This window comes from Pogoniulus pusillus, chromosome 3, assembly GCF_015220805.1.
Source record: "Pogoniulus pusillus isolate bPogPus1 chromosome 3, bPogPus1.pri, whole genome shotgun sequence".
NCBI lineage: Eukaryota > Metazoa > Chordata > Aves > Piciformes > Lybiidae > Pogoniulus > Pogoniulus pusillus.
Window position 1 is genome coordinate 5,859,556 of NC_087266.1, and position 21,399 is coordinate 5,880,954.

Sequence of the window (21,399 nt, forward strand, 5' to 3'; positions counted from 1 at the left end):
CTGCAGAGGGACCTGGACAGGCTGGATGGGTGGGCAGAGGCCAATGGGATGAGATTTAACAAGGCCAAGTGCAGGGTTCTGCACTTTGGCCACAACAACCCCAAGCAGCACTACAGGCTGGGGACAGAGTGGCTGGAGAGCAGCCAGGCAGAAAGGGACCTGGGGGTGCTGGTAGATAGTAGCTGAAGATGAGCCAGCAGTGTGCCCAGGTGGCCAAGACAGCCAATGGCATCCTGGCCTGGGTCAGGAACAGTGTGGCCAGTAGGACAAGGGAGGTTATTCTGCCCCTGTACTCAGCACTGGTCAGGCCACACCTTGAGTCCTGTGTCCAGTTCTGGGCTCATCAGTTCAAGAGAGATGTTGAGATACTGGAATGTGTCCGGAGAAGGGCAACAAAGCTGGTGAGGGGCCTGGAACACAGCCCTGTGAGGAGAGGCTGGGGGTGTGCAGCCTGGAGAAGAGGAGGCTCAGGGGTGGTGACCTCATTGTTGTCTACAGCTACCTGAAGGGAGGCTGTAGCCAGGTGAAGGTTGGTCTCTTCTGCCAAGCAATCAACAACAGAACTAGGGGACACAGTCTCAAATTGTGCTGAGGGAAGTATAGGCTGGATGTTAGGAGGAAGTTGTTGGCAGAGAGAGTGATTGGCATTGGAATGGGCTGCCCAGGGAGGTGGTGGAGTCACCGTCCCTGGAGGTGTTGAAGCAAAGCCTGGCTGAGGCACTTAGTGCCATGGTCTAGTTGATTGGCTAGGGCTGGGTGCTAGGTTGGACTGGATGATCTTGGAGGTCTCTTCCAACCTGGTTGATTCTATGATTCTAGGCATCATTCTCTACGACTACAAAGCAATATCCATGTGGCAGGAGGACAGAAGCAGTGAGCCTGCAGAAAGGAATGCCTCATGGAAAACTTCAGATGTTTTTGAGCTTTTGTAAAATGATTGAATTTATTGTCCAGGCTGGCACCTTGTATTGCTGACTCTTCATTCAGCAATGCTCTGGGAAAGGTCATGACCTCTATCTTGTGCAGGAACTTAGAAGATGAAGTGATGCCCAACTGCCTATCTGACACACCCCAGTCTTTGGCCCTCTCTCCACTCCTGTTGCTCTAGCTCTCTTTCCATGCTGCTCGTAAATGCATCTTGCAAACAGATTGCTGCTACATGTTGGCTCAGCTCTTTTCTCCTCATTTTCTTCAAATGTGGTGGGTTTTTTTTGTCTGAGGATAGGGATAGTCACTCCTCAATGCTGTCAAATGTAAGCATTTGAGAAGCTGATAAAAGATCTGGGCTAGTTATGCAGCAGGCTATTTATTTAATGTGACATTTTTAGTTGCTAAATCACACACGCGTAAATAAGCATAAACCCATCAATTGCTCAGGCATCCTGGACAGGCAAGGCACTTACATTTCTGATTCCTAAAGCAAAATTGATATTTATTAATCAACCTGTCTGCCTCTATAATAAACTCCTGTAGCTCTCAGTGTGTGGCCTCATAGACTGTGTTGTAAAAATATGTTCTTCCTGAAGAGACTCAGAGCAGCTGTTAAGCAAACCAGCTGAACAGCTCTGCTGGGCTGCAGTCTGATTCCAGTCATGCACATGAGCTGTGGTTTTGCTTTTTGAATCATAGCATCAATCATAGAATCAACCAGGTTGGAAGAGACCTCCAAGATGATCCAGTCCAACCCAGCACCCAGCCCTATCCAGTCAACCAGACCATGGCACTAAGTGCCTCATCCAGTCTTCTCTTGAACGCCTTCAGGGATGGTGACTCCACCAGCTCCCTGGGCAGCCCATTCCAATGGCTCTGTAATGGAACTGTAAATTCCCAAAGGAAGCAAGGCTCCAACATGAGTGACAGAGAATCTCTGTTGTATGCCTGGATTAAAATTGGGGGCTTAAATAAAAAGAATACCCACTTAGATCATAACAGAGCTGTGGGGGAACTGTTTCATCACAAAAGAGGGAAATACATGTGTGCTCATAGGGAAAATGGTGTCATTTAGATTATTTAATGCCATGGGCTACGTTCACTGCTGAGCAAAGGATAAATTGCTCCTTCTTGCATAGCTGATTTCTTCATGTAGGATAAATTACAGCAGCATTAAGTGCCAGAATCAGGATTTATTTATAAACGAATTCAAGGCTTTTTATGGTTGTCGATTTTTGTTTTCATTGACCTGGAGTCCACCTCCTAAAGTACTTACACATGTATTGAGAAGCTTAATTAAGTGAAAGATATTACTTTTTGTAGCATTTTAGGCTTTCTGCTTTTTAAAGAAATGGAGCTGGATGAATCAAATGTGTGTGACTTTTACAACCTGTAGTTTGACCTTTCTTGCCAACTGAAGAATTATCTATAGATTAGTTGCTTGGTGTTGGCAATAACCTAAAGCATTTAGGCAACCTTTCTTTTTTTTCTGTTATATCCAATACTGTCTGGAAGGTGGAAATAGTGAGTCTTCTTCTTATGGCTTAGACAGATTCACTCTGTACTGGGTCAAGAACTGGCTGGATGGCAGAGCCCGGAGAGTGGTGGCAAATGGTGCCACATCCAGTTGGCAGCTGTCACTAGTAGTGTTCCCCAGGGACCAGTGCTGGGCCCTGTCCTGTTCAATGTCTTTATTGATGATCTGGACCAAGGGATTGAGTCCAGCATCAGTAAGTTTGCAGATGACACCAAGCTAGGAGCAGGTGTGGCTCTGTTGGAAGGTAGGAGAGCTCTGCAGAGGGACCTGGACAGGCTGGATGGGTGGGCAGAGGCCAATGGGATGAGATTTAACAAGGTCAACTGCAGGGTTCAACACTTTGGTCACAACAACCCCAAGCAGCACTACAGGCTGGGGACAGAGTGGATGGAGAGCAGCCAGGCAGAAAGGGACCTGGAGTAGAGAGTAGCTGAACATGAGCCAGCAGTGTGCCCAGGTGGCCAAGATGGCCAATGGCATCCTGGGCTGGATCAGGAACAGTGTGGCCAGTGGTGCAAGGGAGGTTATTCTTCCTTTGTCCTCAGACTGGTCAGGCCACACCTTGAGTGCTGTGTCCAGTTCTGGGCTCCTGATTTCAAGAGAGATGTTGAGGTGCTGGAATGTGTTCAGAGAAGGGCAACAACGATGATGAAAGGCCTGGAACACAAACACTATGAGGAGAGGCTGAGGGAGCTGGGGGTGTGCAGCCTGCAGAAGAGGAGGCTCAGGGGGGACCTCATTGCTGTCTACAACTACCTGAAAGAAGGTTGCAGCCAGGTGGGGTTCATCTCTTCTGCCAGGAAACCAGCAACAGAACAAGGGGGGACACTCTCAAGTTGTGCTGGGGGAAGTATAGGCTGGATGTTAGGAGGAAGTTGTTGTCAGAGAGAGTGATTGGCATTGGAATGGGCTGCCCAGGGAGGTGGTGGAGTCTCTGTCCCTGGAGGTGTTGAAGCAAATCCTGTCTGAGGCACTTAGTGCCATGGTCTGGTTGACTGGCTAGGGCTGGGTGCTAGGTTGGACTGGATGATCTTGGAGGTCTCTTCCAACCTGGTTGATTCTACACCAGATTCTCATTCCGAGGCAACATTCAATTTTTTACAAATCCTCAGATAGTGCCTAAAATTCTTAAATGCTCATAAGCATAAGAACAGAGGCTTTTGCAGAGGCAAATGAGAGAGAAAAAGGCAAAAGTCTCATGTAAAGCAGTGGAAAAGGAGAATTTCACTTAGGAATTATGCGTTTGCCTGTTTGAAACAAAACATCCTTCAAAGAATCCTAGAATCACAGAACATTAGGAGTTGGACCTCCAACCCCCCTGCCAAAGCAGGATCCCCTAGGGTAGCTTGCACAGGAACTCATCCAGGCAGGTCTTGAAAGTCTCCAGAGAAGGAGACTCCACAACCTCTCCGGTGGAACAGGCTCCCCAGAGAGGTTGTGGAGACTCCTTCTCTGGAGACTTTCGGGGCCTGTCTGGATGTGCTCCTCCATGATCTGTGTTAGATAGTATTGTCCTGCCCTGGCATGGGGATTGGACTTGATGATCTCTGTGGGTCCCTTCCAACCCCTAACATCCTGTGATTTCAGCAAGCCTATGAGTGCAGCAGACATCACCATTGTTTCCTTTTCACAGCCTGTAATCTAATTCCTCTCACTAAAATATCCCAGCTAGTCTCAAACTAGCACATGGCACCTTCATAGAAGCTAGGTGACATGTGAGAAGACAATCAGTGTGCCTAGCTTGGCAAAATTCAGTTTGCAGAAAGGTGTGGGAGAATCTTTTGGGCTGCTAGATGTATGATTGGAAAGAATTTCCAATGAGATGTGCAGAACAGGCATTTTAAAGATATCTGTTGACTGGGATCCCAGGGAAAAAGTTAAATGCAAATGTAAATGAGACTGAAATATTAACAGCCCTGGAGAAGACTGAAATGTTCTGGGTTTTGATGCAAGAGAGAGGGAAATATTGTGACAATTTGAAGGAACATTTTCTCAATTTTCTGCTGGTTAGAGAGCTCCAAAAGTTTCTGTTTTCTTGAACCACTCAGATAAAATTCGAAATCTTTAAAAACATGCTATTTTTTTATTGTTGTCCTAGAAAGCTATAACATCTTCTCTGGATTTTTTGGAGGACTGTTGTCAAAGTATATCCCACTAGCCATATGCCACCTGAATTCTCCTTCTGGTTTTCAAAGTGCCAAAATCCTTTGCAACAAAGCATTTGCCCTCCAATGCTTGTCCAGAGCAGTGGGAATAAGATCATAGAGTCACAGAAACAACCAGGTTGGAAGAGACCTCCAAGATCATCCAGTCCAACCTAATAAATCAAAACTTAATAAAATATACTGGGGTTGCATCCAAAAGATACTGACTGAGAAAACATGGTGTAATAGGTTTTTTTCTTCTCCTTTGTTAGCATATAGTTAATTCATTGATTTAAATATGTTTTAGGAAGGTAAATTGCATTTTATACTTTAGTATTTGCTATATAGAATCATAGAATCAGTCAGAGTTGGAAGAGACTACAAGGATCAGCCAGTTCCAAACCCCCTGCCATGGCCATGGACACCCTACCCTAGATGAGGCTAGCCACAGCCTCATCCAGCCTGGCCTTAAACACCTCCAGGGATGGGGCCTCAATCACCTCCCTGGGCAACCCATTCCAGCCTCTCACCACTCTCATGCTCAACTTTCTCTTCACATCCAGTCTGAACCTACCCATCTCCAGCTTTACTCCATTCCCCTGGTCCTGTCACTCCCTGATAGCCTGAAAAGTTCCTCCCCAGCTTTTTTGTAGGCCCCCTTCAGATACTGAAAGGCCACAATAAGATCACCTCAGAGCCTCCTCTTCTCCAGACTGAACAGCTCCAACTCTTTCAGCCTGTCCTCATAGGAGAGATGTATAGGAGAGGTTTAGTTTAACTTCTGAAGATCTCTTAGGTGGAAGATGAATTTCTTGTCTTTGAATATGTAGTCCTTTGCAGATCACAGAATCATAGAATCAACCAAGTTGGATGAGATCTCCAAGATCATCCAGTCCAACCTAGAACCCAGCCCTAGCCACTCAACTAGACCATGGCACTAAGTGCCTCAGCCAGGCTTTGCTTCAACATCTCCAGGGACAGCAACTCTACCACCTCCCTGGGCAGCCCATTCCAATGCCAATCACTCTCTCTGCCAACAACTTCCTCCTAACATCCAGCCTAGACCTCCCCCAGCACAATTTGAGACTCTGTCCCCTTGTTCTCTTGCTAGTTGCATGGAAGAATTGACCTACTCCCACCTGGCTGCAACCTTCTTTCAGGTAGTTGTAGACAGCAATGAGGTCACTCCTGAGCCTCCTCTTCTGCAGGCTGCACACCCCCAGCTCCCTCAGCCTCTCCTCAGAGTGTTTGTGTTCCAGGCCTTTCATCATCTTTGTCGCCCTTCTCTGGACACCTTCCAGCACCTCAACATTACTTCCTGTGCTCTTTGCCCACAGGATGTGAGTTGTATCCAGTTGTGGATAAAGATTTGCTGTTATTTGCCCATAATACTGTGTTATATTTGAACTTTTTTATGGATCTAACAATTTATTTATAGATATATTTGGATTTTTAAGCATACGTTTATATTTAGCTTAGTTTGAAAGGGAGGAGGCTGAGGGCAGACCTCACTGCTGTCTACAACTACCTGAAGGGACATTGTGGAGAGGCTGGTGCTGGTCTCTTCGCACAGTAATTGGAGACAGAACAAGGGGGAATGGCCTCAAACTGAGACTGGGTAGTTTTAGATTGGACATTAGGAAAAAGGTTTTCATGGGGAGAGTGCTCAGACACTGGAATGAACTGTGCAGGAAGGTGGTTGAGTCACCAGCCCTGAAAGTGTTTAAGGGTCATTTGGATGTGGTACTTAGGGATATAGTTTAAGGCAAATCTTGTAGAGTAGGGTTATAGGCTGGACTTGGTGATCCTGAGGGTCTTTTCCAACCTGGATCTTTCTGTGATTTGGATTATTATATTGTTATTTACCAGAATGTTTTCCTCCATATTTCTTCATCTTCTTTTTTTTTTTTTTTTTTGCATTTCAGCAGAATGCATTAGTTTTTCAAACCTTTCTTCAGCACCTGGAGTGTTCAGAGGTGTTAATCTTAATCATTTGCCTCTGAAATCATTTCATTTCTGAAATTATATTGAGCTGTAGGTCCTTTTCCTTTGAGCTGTGAGGATTACAGGCCAGGAAAGAAGTAAAGAGCAAATACTAAAATGAAAAAGAGCAGAAGCCATTATCTGTTGTATTATTTGTTTGCCATCACATGTGACTTATGTGCTCTATCATAGAATCAACCAGGTTGGAAGAGACCTCCAAGATTATCCAGTCCAACCCAGCACCCAGCCTTATTCAATCAACTAGACCATGGCACTAAGTGCCTCAGCCAGTTTTTTCTTGAAGACCTCCAGGGATGGTGCCTCCACCACCTCCCTGGGCAGCCCATTCCAATGCCAATCACTCTTCAGTCTGTCCTCATAGGAGAGGTTTAGTTTAACTTCTGAAGATCTCATAGGTGGAAGATGAATTTCTTGTCTTTGAATATGTAGTCCTTTGCAGATCACAGAATCGGAGAATCAAGCAGGTTGGAAGAGATCTCCAAGATCATCCAGTCCAACCTAGCATCCAGCCCTAGCCAGTCAACTAGACCATGGCACTAAGTGCCTCAGCCAGGCTTTGCTTCAACATCTCCAGGGACAGCAACTCTACCACCTCCCTGGGCAGCCCATTCCAATGCCAGTCCCTCTCTCTGGCAACAACTTCCTCCTAACATCCAGCCTAGACCTCCCCCAGCACAACTTGAGACTGTGTCCCCTTGTTCTGTTGCTGGTTGTCTGAGAGAAGAGACCAACCCCCACCTGGCTACAACCTCCCTTCAGGTAGTTGCAAGCGTTAAAAAACAAGTAGGAAATCTTGAAGTGGGAGAGAGGTGACAGAGGCTATTAGGGTGGGGGATGGCCCAGACAACAGCAAAATACGAGTGGAAAGAGTGACAGCTGAGAGTGGGGAAACATTGTTTTGGCAGAGACTGGGGAGAGTGACTAATAGTAGGCTAACATGGGCCTCTCTTCACTGGGAGAGTCATTTGCCATTGCCATTTTTGCCACCCAGGGAGGTGGTGGAGTCACTGTCCCTGGAGGGGTTCAAGAAAAGCCTGGCTGAGGCACTTAGTGCCATGGTCTAGTTGACTGGCTAGGGCTGGGTGCTAGGTTGGACTGGCTGATCTTGGAGGTCTCTTCCAACCTGGTTGGTTCTATGATTTTATGATTCTATGATTGTGAACTCTGCCACAACTCAGAAATGTGCTGAGTGGGCTCACCCCATGCAGGTATGTGTGCGTGCTGCCTGTAAGGTGTTGGTGGCATGATGTTAGGTTATAGCTGCCTTCTTTGACCTTGTCCCTTGTAATTCCTTAATATTTCATAGCTCATTGACACCTGGCTTCTTGTGCACAAGAGTTTGTTATAAGGACAAGGGCTGGGTACATCCACCTGAAACCACAAAGTGACTGTGGGTCAAAGGAGGCCATGTGTTTCACTGGTCCAGCAGCTGTAATTTGTGGTAATTCCCCTTAAGTTGACTTTTTAATTTTACTCTCGGGGCTGGTAAAGTGAGAGTGAGATTTAAGAAGGGCTTTGAAACAGAAAGCAGCTTGGAATCAGCCAGACATTAAAAAAAATGACTTACAACCTGATAGAATTATATATATATATATCCCCATCTTTGTGTCTGTATCTGGCTTTGGGGGTTCTTTTGTGAGTATTAGTGAAATGAACAACTCATTAAAGGCTTCCTCACTTCCTGGTGCTACAAAAAGATCATATGGAAAAGATGTATCTCACAGGTATTTGTGGGTGGGTGAATGGACATTGCCAGCCCTCCTGCTCCTTGCCTGCTCTGTGCAGACACAAAGCTGTGACTGACAGAGGATGGAGTTATGGAGAATGTTGTATGGAGAAAGGTTGAGCGAGCTGGGATTGCTCAGTCTGGAGAAGAGGGGACTTAGGGGCGACTTTATAACTCTACAACGACCTAAAAGGAAGTTGTAGTCAGATGGAGGTCATGCTTTTTTCTCAGGTATGGTCTTAAGCTGCACCAGGGGAGGTTTAGGTTGGATGTTAGGAAGCATTTCCTCACAGAAAGGGTGATTTGGCACTGGAATGGACTGCCCATGGAAGTGGTGGAGTCACAAGATTGGATGTGGCACTTAGAATCGTAGAATGGTTTAGGTTGGAAGGAATCTCAAAGATCATCCAGTTCCAACCCCCCACCATAGGCAGGGACACTTCCCAGGGACACTTAGCAGCATGGTTTAGCTGATGTGATGGTGTTAGGTCATAGGCTGGACTTCTTGATCTCAGAGGGTTTTTTCCAACCTCAGTGATTCTGTGATTCTGTAATGTATGCTACCTCTGCTTAGCTTTGGCCATGACAAACTCTGTGCCCACATGCAGGGATAGAGCATTTTGAGCTCCCAGGAGTCATGCAGAATCTCTAATTTCCACTATGGTCATAACCAAGTAGCTTATTTGAACTTTCCTTCATCCTGTTTTGAAACAGACATAATACTCCCTCATGATACAGAACTATTTGTAAGCACTAAGAAAACAAAAGTCCTTGAATAGTGAAGGAAGAGAGGAATATACACAGTGCTGTAATATAATATATAGAGCATAGAATTTTTTAGGTTGAAAAAGACCTCTAGGATCATTGAGTCCAACTGTTAACCCAGGAAAAGACCTCTAGGATCATTGAGTCCAACTGTTAACCCAGGAAAAGACCTCTAGGATCATTGAGTCCAACTGTTAACCCAGGAAAAGACCTCTAGGATCGTTGAGTCCAACTGTTAACCCAGGAAAAGACCTCTAGGATCGTTGAGTCCAACTGTTAACCCAGGAAAAGACGTCTAGGATCATTGAGTCCAACTGTTAACCCAGGAAAAGACCTCTAGGATCATTGAGTCCAACTGTTAACCCAGGAAAAGACTTCTAGGATTGTTGAGTCCAACTGTTAACCCAGGAAAAGACCTCTAGGATTGTTGAGTCCAACTGTTACCCTAACACCACCATAGCCATTGAACCACATCCTGAAGTGCCATGTTCACCTGTTTCTTGAACACCTCAGGGGATGGTGACTGCACCACCTCCCTGAGTAACCTATTCAAATGTCTGACCTTTCATTCTATAAATACTTTTTCCCCTAATATCTAAGCTAAACCTCCCCGGTGCAATCTGAGTCCATTTCCTGTTGGTCATATCACCTCACTGCAAGCTTCCTTTCAGATAGTTGTAGAAGACACTGAGGTTTCCCCTCAGCCCCCTCTTCTCCAGACTAAAGAACTCCAGTTCATAAAATCAGTAAGGGTTGGAAGGGACCACAAGGATCACCTACTTACGAGCCCCCTGCCATGGGCAGGGACACCCTTCCCGAGATCAGACTGGCCACAGCCTCATCCAGCCTGGCCTTAAACATATCCAGGGATGGGGCCTCAATCACCTCCCTGGGCAACCTATTCCAGGCTCTCACCACTCTCATGCTGAACAACTTTCTCCTCACATCCAGTCTGAATCTCCCCACCTCCAGCTTTGCTCCATTGCCCCTAGTCCTGTCACTCCCTGACAGCCTGACAAGTTTTTCCCCAGCCTTTTTGTAGCCCACTTAAGATACTGGCAGGCCACAATAAGGTCATCTCGCAGCCTCCTCCAGACTGAACAGCCCCAACTCTTTCAGTCTGTCCTCATAGCAGAGCTGCTGCAGCCCTCTGAGCATCCTCGTGGCCCTTCTCTGGACACGCTTCAGCATCTCCACATCCCTCTTGTAATAGGGGCTCCAGAGCTGGATGCAGTACTCCAGGTGGGGTCTCAGCTGAGCGGAGTAGAGGGGGAGAATCACCTCCCTCGTCCTGCTGGCCACACTTCTCCTGATGCAGCCCAGGATCTGGTTCTCCCAACCACTTCTCTTAAGTCCTGTTCTGTAGACCGTTCATCAGTTTGGATACCATATGTTTCCATTCCAGATTCCATCTTGATCAGAATTATACTTAACAAGTTCCTTGCAAAATGCACTGGTGACACACAAATAAGCCCTGCTTGCAGTGTGTGGCTATTCCTTTCATTTTAGCTCCCCAAGGAGAAATTGTGTAGTTTATATTATCTCCTGAGGGATTATTTGCCATGTGAGTAGATAACTTTACTACATACACTACACTTCCATTTGACACAAGAATCCAAGCAGCATAATGGCACATCTGAGCATTTCACACACAATTCTGGTTGTGATTTCTTAGGGTAGCAGGAAGACACAAAAAATTCTACCAAATAGTAGAACAAGAGGCAATTTGTGCTGAACTAAGGAACAGCAGAAGAATAAAATGGCATTTTCCAAGTTATTATTCTTGTTTTTTTTGATGCTGTTAATGGTTGTTCTATTACTTGGGTGACTCACTAGAGCTTCCTATGCACCAGCAGAAACTAAAGTGGAAAATCAATTTCTAAAATCAAAATTAAGTACCATAATTAGGTTTGTCTCTATTCAAAAGCTTAACAAATAAAACAGGAGAAAGAACTGCCTGAATTTAAACCGCTGCCTGTTATGCCGTTACACTGTAAAGTGCAAGAATATCTCCCTGGGTGCAGGGATGAGCTCAGTGTTTAGCATAGGAATTATTTAATTTCCATTTCTTCTACTTCCACAGTTAAAGCTCCATTTCACTCCATTATGTAGCTCAACACCTCACCCTTCCTGCTGTTGACCTGTTGTGGCATTGGATAGATGGTGAGTGCCATCTATCACATCGAATGATAGGAGAGTGGAAAAATAGAAGGGATAATTGCGTGGCAGAGGGCAGGTGCACCATTTTTTAGGGTCTCACACTTGAAGGAGATCAACAGGAGGAAATGCTTGCATTTTATTTCTGTACTGCTCTGAAGTCCTGTGACATTGCACATGAAATTCTTCATGCCCTCTGCTAGAAGATAATTCTGCCATACATCAGAAAATGGGAGAGAAGAGGTGTCTTCTATTTTAAGGGGAAGTTAGACCCAGGGCAAACTTGTAGTGTCATAGATGGGTTTCTGAAAGCGAGAGGAGAGGAGAGGAGAGGAGAGGAAAAGGAGAGGAAAAGGAGAGAAGAGGAGGAAAAGGAGAGAAGGAGAGGAGAGGAGAGGAGGAAAAGGAGAGAAGGAGAGGAGAGGAGGAAAGGAGAGAAGGAGAGGAGAGGAGGAAAGGAGAGGAGGAAAGGAGAGAAGGAAAGGAGAGAAGGAGAGGAGAGGAGGAAAGGAGAGAAGGAGAGGAGAGGAGGAAAGGAGAGAAGGAGAGGAGAGGAGGAAAGGAGAGAAGGAGAGGAGAGGAGGAAAGGAGAGAAGGAGAGGAGAGGAGGAAAGGAGAGAAGGAGAGGAGAGGAGGAAAGGAGAGAAGGAGAGGAGAGGAGGAAAGGAGAGAAGGAGAGGAGAGGAGGAAAGGAGAGAAGGAGAGGAGAGGAGGAAAGGAGAGGAGGAAAGGAGAGAAGGAGAGGAGAGGAGGAAAGGAGAGGAGAGGAGGAAAAGGAGAGGAGGAGAGGAGAGGAGGAAAGGAGAGGAGAGGAGGAAAAGGAGAGGAGGAGAGGAGAGGAGAGGAAAGGAAGAAAAAGAGAAGAGGAAAGAGAAGAGGAAGGAGAAAGGAAAAAGGAAAGGAATTAGAAAATAAATTAGAAAAGCCAAGTTTTGGCAGAAGAAATATTAAGGGAGTAGAAAAATGTAAATTAGAAGAGAAGAGCATGAATGTCTGCCTTCCTTAATATGCAGCATTTCATTTTCATTCCTTTTTCCCCCTGTTTTTATCCCATCTTCTTTCTTTCTTTCTTTTTTTCCTCCTTTCTTCTCTGCAATATTTCTTTATCAGAATGATTGACTGTTCTCAGAATGACTGTGCTCTATTGCAACCATTGGCTTAGAAGCTGCAAGGAAGCATTTGTTTTTGAAGCACACAGATTTCCTCACCTTTAAAACTCAGGCCTATGTGATAGGATTTTACATTTTTTGTTATGAAGAAAAAAAAATTGAAACACCAAATAAATGGTGAGGCTGCATCTTAAATACTGTGTTTAGTTTTCAGCCTCTCACTGCAAGGAAGGTGTTGAGGTACTGGAGTGTGTCCAAAAAAAGGGCAATGGTGGAAGAGTCGATGAAAGGTCTAGAGAACAACTCCTATGGGGAGTGGCTGAGGGAACTGGGGTTATTTAGTCTGGAGAAAAGGAGGATCAGGGGAGACCTTCCACTCTCTACAACTATCTAAAAGGAAGTTGGAGTGAGGTGAGACTCAATCTCTTCTCCCACGTAACAAACAATAGTGCAAGAGGAAACAGCCTCTGGTTGCACCACAGAAGGTTTAGATTGGATATTAGGAAACACTTCTTTACTGAAAGAATCATAGAATCATAGAATCAACCAGGTTGGAAGAGACCTCCAAGATCATCCAGTCCAACCTAGCACCCAGCCCTAGCCAGTCAACTAGACCATGGCACTAAGTGCCTCAGCCAGGCTTTTCTTGAAGACCTCCAGGGACAGTGCCTCCACCACCTCCCTGGGCAGCCCATTCCAATGGGAAGCTTTGCAGCAGGCTACCCAAGATAGTGGTGTAGTCACCATTTCTGGAGGGATTTGAAGGACAAGTAGAAGTGATGGTTATTGATATAGCTTTGTGGTGGGCTTGGCAGTGTTAGTCTTACAGTTGGACTCGATCTTAAGGCCATTTTTCAACCTCAATGATTCTATTATTCTATTTCATGCTAATATTTTGCCTGTATTGCAACTACATGAGAGTGGGTTCTGCTTTGGCCAAAAGAGAACTCTGGATTTTGGTGGGGTTGGAGTTGCTACCCCTTTTGTAAGAGTGGCCATGCATTTCCTGCATGAGTACTACCTGTTGCACTAGGACGTACATTTGTCTACTTGCTTCTGTTTGTAGCAAAAAGAATGAAAAATGAGATCTTTACAAACCTTGAGACTTGCATCTACTTTAACTGTGCTAAGGTCTGAATGCCTAAAATTTATATCTTTTAGATGGAACAGCAGACATTAAGGTTCCTGCCTTTCCTAGAAATCTGGTCATTAAATAATATGCCTTGGCATCCTGTAACTGCCTAAGAGAATTACTTGTGTTGGGAATGGGAAATGATTGCTTTTACAGTCAGCCAAATCAGTATCTGGTTTTGCCTAGTCCTAAAAAAAAAAAGGGGGGGGGAAGAAAGCTAACTACCTTAGTTTCACATCATCAGCTCCATCCCTGTATCTGCAGCTATGCTGACTGTTAACATTTAAACCTTGAAGTGGTTGCTTGAAACCTTTGCTATTACATTTTAAACTTGCTCCATCTCCTGTCCACTTCAGTGGAAGCAGAGCTCCGTAACCCCTGAATGAGTAACCGTTTCATCTGCCTTCCCATTCTTACAAGAAAGGGGTTATTTATGACTGAACTCTATCTGTAATTTAAACACCCCTGTCATCCCATCTTCTGACTACTATGTATATATATTCAGGTAGCGGTAGGAGAGAACCAGTATCCACAGCTAACATCTATCTTCACCACAGGTGTGTGAGGGGGAGGTTGACACCCCACGTGTGCGCTGTGAGAAGTTATCCCTTAACGAGAGAAGATTAATGCTCTGTCTAAAGCTAAGCTGCACTTCTTCCCCTGCGCTGCTGAAGTGAAATGGCAACGTTAAAATTGAAAGAGGAATCTGCCCCTCAGAAGCAGTGGTGATGCTCGGTGCATGCAAACAGTTGGCAAGGTGTTTGAAACAACCATCTGTTTTGGTACCGAGCATCGATTGCCTTCGCTTGCAATGCTGGGGAGCTGTGTCATAAAAGGAATAGGATTCAACACTGTAGTGACATTATGCTTATACCCATGTGTCCACTTGTGGTAAGCCCAATCCTTCTCCCAGAGGCACAAGAGAGCAATGTAATGCATAGCATCGATACGCTTTGGTTTACTGAAAGCCACCCACTCGTTCGCAGCAATAAAGCCCCTTGTAAAATTTATTCTTAACTGATTATCTCCTGTCTGAGATAATATTGCTGCTCAATTGCATGCATCTCTCTGCCCTTGTAATGTAGCACTTCAGTGAGCAAGCTAAAGTATGTATTACTCCTGTGAGCAGCCAGCAGCTGGGAGCTCCAGTTCTTCTAAAGCAGCTCCGCTTGTAGCACTTCTGTAAAATGGGAGCTTCGTTATGATTACAGTAAAATATTAATAATCATAAAATCCCCAGTACAGACCTAATAAACCTGCTATTGACAACGTATGGTAGACTGCTGCGTGCTGGAGCTGGGAGAAAATAGCTTGTAGTCTGGTATTGTCGGGTTTAGATAGACCTGCAAATGCATGCAAATAGTTAAAATGCATTTCTGATTAGAATCAGAATTAGGTATTTGGTGAGATTTAGTCTTTCTGATCTAACATTTTCAGTGGGTGGAGAAAATTACCTCCCTATTGCTTTGTCATTACTCCTTAAATGAACAATGTAGTCTTTTTTTCTTTTCTCCCCCTCCCTCTAAGTGGGATGAATTGTGGCTTTTTATTGCTCTCTATTTTTCCTGAATAAATAGTTCAGTAAAGCTGCTAATGTTGATGATAGAAGTCATAAAAAGGAAGGTTTATTGTTTAATGAGTGTTTCCTTCGATTTTCTCAGCAGCTGAATATACATAAGACTATATAAATAGTTGCTTGAGAGAATGTACCCTTTTTTGGTTGTAGTGCAGTGATTTCAAATTATACTTATTCTCTTCATAAAAGCATGGGAGCAGAGTGGGAGAAGTGCTCTGCTGTTTATGCATATAATACAGGAGATATTTTTTCCCTCCTGTTCTTTTTACATTAACATTTGTAGTGTTGGTTAAGCAGTGTAATGATGTTGCTTCCCCTTTTCTGCACTTTCCCCCCTCCCCTCCTGCTCATGTTTTCTTATAGTGATATCCCAGCTAGAAAGAGTTCTGATTTCTTCCTAGATTTTTCAAGCTACCTTTCTTCCTTTTCTTCCCATAACTCTAATTATAGGGCACTCTGTCATCTTACAAATGGGGAGAGTGGTATGAGCTTATTATGTGGCATAATGAAGGCTTTTGCACCTTGGAGAATCCATTTTATCATCCCATCCAACTAGAATTGGTGTGGTGTTATGGACAGATAGCTCTTTTATGTCAATTTAAACCAATGGCTTTACTCTGTTCTGTGGTCATGTAACTTCCTGACTGCCACAATGACCTGGAAGTCTGAACTGGGAGCAATTAGAAAACATGACCTTCACAGAAATGCTAACAAGTACCAAATATTTTGGCATAGGGTTTTTAAACGTTAGCAAACCCACAACATATACTTTGCAGTTTCCTTGACAAAAAAAAAATCACTCTAAGAATTTCAGTCTAGTTAATCAACTTACCATTTTAAAATGTGTTGAAGGAATTCTTTGAACTCTTTATAATCTTAATGGAGTTGAGCAATATATGCCTTCAGGCTCAAAGCTTGGGCTCTGCAATCCAGCTCCAGTAACTTGGATGTTCTGTGTTAAGTTTTAAGTGGGAGTGGAATATTTTCCCTTTTGAATTCATGCACCCTGGGGAAAATAATTTCAGCCATTCTCTGAAAATCCAGGGGCAGAAAAAGTGTTTCCTTGGCCCCAAGAGCCCTATACTAGAGTACTGTGGCTGTATTTCCTTTGCTGTGCATCTCTTAATTTTCATTTGCTCTTTACCACTGAAAAGCAGAGCAGAAATTATTCTTTCATGTGTGCATCCCAAATGCAATCCCACACACAGGACAGCAGTGGCTCTCCCACATGTTGGTGTCTCTGCAGCTGTAGGTGGGAGGGCAAGGGGCAGGATTAGTCCTATAGTACAAAGTATTATCAGATACAATGCATAGGTATAAACCCTGTACATTTACAGCTTGGATACTGCCTCTGGCTGGGAGCAACATCTGGTTAGTCATATGTCAGGAGCAAAAAAGAAGTATGTTTCTGCTTATTGTTACTGAAGAAATGTGCAGGGGTTAAAGCTGAAGTATGCAACAAAAGGTGTTCAGAAGCACTCCTCAAGTCCTGATTTAAAATAACTTGCCACTGGGAAAAAAAAATAGAAGAAAAATCCAGTTTAGGTAGGGCAGAAGTTAAAGATTAATTTAGGGGGAAAAAATGTCAGTTTTCTATGTCATGGATCCATTATCAAAGAAAAGCAGAAGTCCTTGAGCCTTAAATCCTTCAGCAAAGCATGCGTGACATCAGCAAGTGAACTGAACAGCTACGATCTTTTTCTGCTGCAAACTAAAACTAGGTAACAGAAATATCTCTGCTTAGATCTGAAAACACTAGAACAAAGTAAAATCAGCTTTCCTTTCATATCTTAATTGCACTGAAAGGCATAAAACACCTGTTCCTTCACCTTAACAGTTAATATCCATTTCTATTTTTGGCACTTCTGTACCCCTTTCCTCTCCTGCAGCGCTGTGTATCTCATATTTGAACTGCTGCTGCTTCTGTTGCATGCTGGCAAATCGAAGAGAACCAAGGAGTTAAATTTCAGAACAGGAGAAGAGGAGGTGAGCTGTCTGCTACAGTAGTTTACTGCAGCTTCCTTTCATACTGACACATATGTAGTTTGTGGTGACAGTGCTAAAGAACTGCAGACAGGCATTTAGCAGACTGGATGTGAGCTGGATGCAAAGATGCCTCACCCTGGACTTCCTGCTGGCAGTATGTAAATACACCTGCAGCCTGGCCACACTGGGTGCTTGTGGTTTTGGTGGTGCTTTGCTTGCTTTTTTTTTTCAGAAGGCAGCATGAGAGGACCTGACAAAGCAACAGCATAGTTGAGAGACCTTAACCAGCATTAGATTTCTATCTCACTTGTGGGGGAAGTTTTCTTTTTTGTCTATTTTTTTTTTTTTTTGGTGGTGTGAGGGTGTTTTTTTTTTTCTGTGTGTGTGTGCTGCATATTCAGCCTGAAATCTTCAGCACTACAATGTTTGCCTCTATCTGGTATGCCAAGAAGCTGGGACGCAGGTTTGTGCATAACGCCAGGAAAGCAAAAGCAGAAAAGGTATGTTCCTAGTGGGAATATAAAGCCTTATGTCTCATGCAAGCTGCCTGCTGGCATCCTGTTGTGTGTCTGGTTAGCTTATTTTAATACCCTGACAAAAACCAACCTTTTGCTAGTCATGATTTCATAGAAGAATCTTTGACTACTTTGCATATGATTAAACAATGGGGAGAAGATCCTTTCAAAAGTCTTTATGCCCTTGTTTGTTTATTTCCTTGCAAGATAAACAGCCGTACATCTGCTATGCTGTGTGTTAAGGGAGCACTCCAGTGAACTTGTTGCTGTGCTGCATTATTTCACTAGTGCAATATTAGGCTTTTTGAACAACAGTTGATTGTTTGCTGCGTGTTTATTTCTTGTGGCGTGCGTTGGAGGAGAATGTAGCAAGATGTTAACTGTTTGGGCATTTTGTTTAATCTTACTTGTTGAAACTATGCTGCAGTCCCTTCTATTTAAAAAGAAAAAAGATATAGGTACGTGGAAATGGTCAGCACTATCCTTCAGTGCTTTTATGCCTGTAAAAATCTAACTCTCTTTAACCATCTGTTTTCTGGAAGTCCTATAGGTGAGATTCTTCTGCCTATTTTCTCCATGAGTAAAACTTAGATTTGCAGTGATGATAATTGGAGGGCATCAAGGCAATTGCCTGTTGTTCTAAATATAGAAAGTTTTTTTTTCTTAAGAGCCCTGCATTCCAGCTTTGTCTGAATTAACCTGCAAAACACTTTCAAAATGGGACTGATTCCTCTTTTATAAACTCATCACTAGGCTGGAGGGGGGGAAAACTTCAATGTAATGTTAAAAAGTTACCTAATTAGCCTGATATAGACAGCTTCCTCTTTTCCTCTCTGTCTTTGATGTGGTGTAAGGATTTATAAATGGATTGTTCTATTATTTCTTTGATATATCTTATGTTATGTTATGCAGCCATCAATCCACTACATAATTGCCCATTGCTCAAACCCCTTGTAGAGTAAAAATGCTATTTATTCTATTTATGATTGGAGAGGGGAGAATGGACAAAGATTTTGCTTTTTCTGCAAAAACTCCCAGTGGTTGAAAAGATGCTGCCTGGTGATTTTGACGTTTAAGCTGCTGTGTGATGTATTTCACATCGTATGCGTATGGGAAGATAGAAATGCAGTTCGCCGTACGTGGGACCCTCCAACTTTCTGCGTTGTTGATCATATTTCAGCAAAGAGGGCATCATATAAACTCTCCTGCTGTTTGTGTGTTGCTATGGGAGGAAAAAAAAGTTGCAGGCTGGATCTTCCTTAGTCCTGAGGGGCTCCCTCCAGAGGAGCATTCGCTTTCAGGCTTCCTCGGAGAGGACAGAGGCAGGATGAGTGGACATATTCCACCCTTGGCACGGTGGGGCTCACTCAGCAGCTTTAAACACAGATTTAGTGTGGGTTGTTTCAAGCATGTATGTTTGTAGATGATTCCAATAGTCTTGGAAAAAAAAAGAAAGAAGAAGAAGAAGCATTAAAGAGCTTCAGAGTATTCACTAAGAAAATACATTTTTCTCCATAGTGTCTTGGAACACAGAATAAAAGCTTTTCAAATGTTGCCTTTCTGCTTGTCCTGAGGTACATGAAATAATTCTGTGGACATCTATTAGCACGCTGCTTATTCAGCTCTACTTTGAAAAGAATCAAAATACCTGAGGTCCATCCTGCTCAAGCTTTGAAGCCATACCTCATATTTTTAGAGAAAAGCATTTTTTTTTCCCCCCTGAACATTTCTGCTGCATGTTATTGGCATATTTGCTAAAGAGTTTTGTTCTGAACAGAAGGCAGCGAGCGCGCAAGGAAACGTGTTGTAAAATGTTGACTTACATCTTATATCAAAAATAAAATGCCTTTCTTGGAGCTTTATTCCACAGTCAGGGCTCACTTTAATGATTTCATTTAATAATTTGTTTCACATAAATCAATGGAGTACTCCAGCAAAGGCAAAAAAGAAAAAGCTATTCCTAGCAGGATGCTATTTCAGTAAGTGCTATTGATGATTGGAAGCTGATCAACACTGACACCTTCAGTACCTCGTCACAGGAGAACACAGAAATGAAAACAAAAAAAGCCTATCAAAAGTAAATGGAAAATAATATTTAAATGCATAGCTTTGGGGGCTTGTTTTGCTTGTGTCTTTTATTTTATGTAATGGTTGAATAACCAACTTGTTATTCAGTCCTACCCTTACATCTTTCTGTTTTCTGGAAGAATAATTAGCTTTTTCTGCGAGTGCACAATTTGAATTAAACATTGTTGGGTTGGTTTTTTTAGTGTGCTTTTGGAGGCAATAACATACAGCAGTAAACTGTAATGTTTTAGGGATGCCAAAAGAGTTTCTTGCAGTTAAAATCTGCATAGCAGGGATCAGAAGAGTATGATGGCATAATAGATTTTTGTATTATGCTTAGCTTCTTTGGGTTAGTACAAGTATATATATAAGCGTATATATATATATATAGGGGGGTTATACATATATAAAAAAATATATTTATTACTTATTTTTTTGAAGGAGTATTTCTAAGAAACAGAAAATTGTTTTCTCAGGAGCAGGAAGGACACTGGGAGAGCTTGATAGAAGAGTGTTATAACATGGACTTGTTTGTCCACATGCAGAAAATAGAATCATAGAATCAACCAGGCTGGAAGAGACCTCCAAGATCAGCCAGTCCAACCTAGCACCCAGCCCTCTCCAGTCAACTAGACCATGGCACTAAGACCTCAAGGGATGGTGCCTCCACCACCTCCCTGGGCAGCCCATTCCAATGGGAAATCACTTTCTCTGTGAAGAACTTCCTCCTAACATCCAGCCTATACTTTCCCCGGCACAACTTGAGACTGTGTCCCCTTGTTCTGTTGCTGGCTGCCATAGCATAGTGCCATGACATAGCACTACCTTAAAATGCCAGAACTTTGGACTTCCAACTGTGCAAAGAGAGGACTTGGATCTCCTATGTGACTGGTGGAAAAGAATTTCCAAGGTGTAAATTAGAGCATTCACTGCCAGGGGATGTACACAAAGGCAAGGGAAAGGATGATGGTAGGGACAGTCCCTTGTGAGACAGTTGTGTGGTGCCACTTTTGTGTGTGTTCTGTATCTGCGCGAGGGTGTTTGGTTTTGTTAGCATGGGTCAATTTGGTCTGAAGCATCTCCAGAGCTCCCTGTGCTTTCCAAAGTTGGACTTCCCATTCTCATGCTTCCAATCTCTCTGTACTTCCCTATAGCTGAATATGACACTCCTTGCTCTGGAGAAGCTGGCATGCAAACTGTCTCAAAATGGGTGGCACTTAATGGTTCTTGATACTGTGAGCCTTACAGAGTTGCAGACCAAGGACTAGGGTCTCTTAAGAGCCAGAACTATGATTCTATGCTGAAGAAGCTTTGTTTGGGGCTTGGTGAAATGGAAAAAGTAAAGGGTGATAGTAAGTAGCAAATAGTTGTGAGACCAAAAGGAGAATTTGGACCTGTTCTCTCTAAGACCTGTTTTACTCATGTCCCTAACCTTGTCCTGTTTTACTCATGTTCCTAACCTTGTCCTGTTTTACTCATGTCCCTAACCCGTACTTGCTGTTAAGCGCCAACACTGCTGTTCCTGGTCTGCATTTTCAGTCCTTGCTTCCCTGCCAGCCTGGCATTTCCTTGGAGGCTGGGGTCATATGAGTCACACCCTGTGCTAGGACACTGTTTCGCTGACTCCCACGCAGAACTTAAGGACTTGCTGGAAGATCTTAGTCTTCATGAGCTTTTACTGTTAAAATGTCATCTGGAGAGTAGAGAAGACATCAGGAAAGAACTGGAGGGATGGAAAGCTTAGGTCATAG

The 21,399-nt window shown here is 43.7% G+C and overlaps 1 protein-coding gene across 23 annotated transcripts in view; it reads left to right on the forward strand.

Moving 5' to 3' along the window:
* Positions 1-21,399, forward strand: part of DLG2 (discs large MAGUK scaffold protein 2) — a 1,415,634-nt gene that overhangs the window by 716,827 nt on the left and 677,408 nt on the right. For 2 of the 23 annotated variants that reach the window (XM_064169374.1, XM_064169381.1), the window contains exon 1: positions 16,986-17,566. The exons of the other annotated variants lie outside the window; for them this stretch is intronic. In XM_064169374.1, coding sequence (XP_064025444.1) covers positions 17,489-17,566 — 78 coding nt within the window. In that variant the 5' untranslated portion in view covers positions 16,986-17,488. Of the gene's footprint in view, positions 1-16,985; positions 17,567-21,399 lie in introns of those variants that run through there. 23 annotated transcript variants of the gene reach the window in all.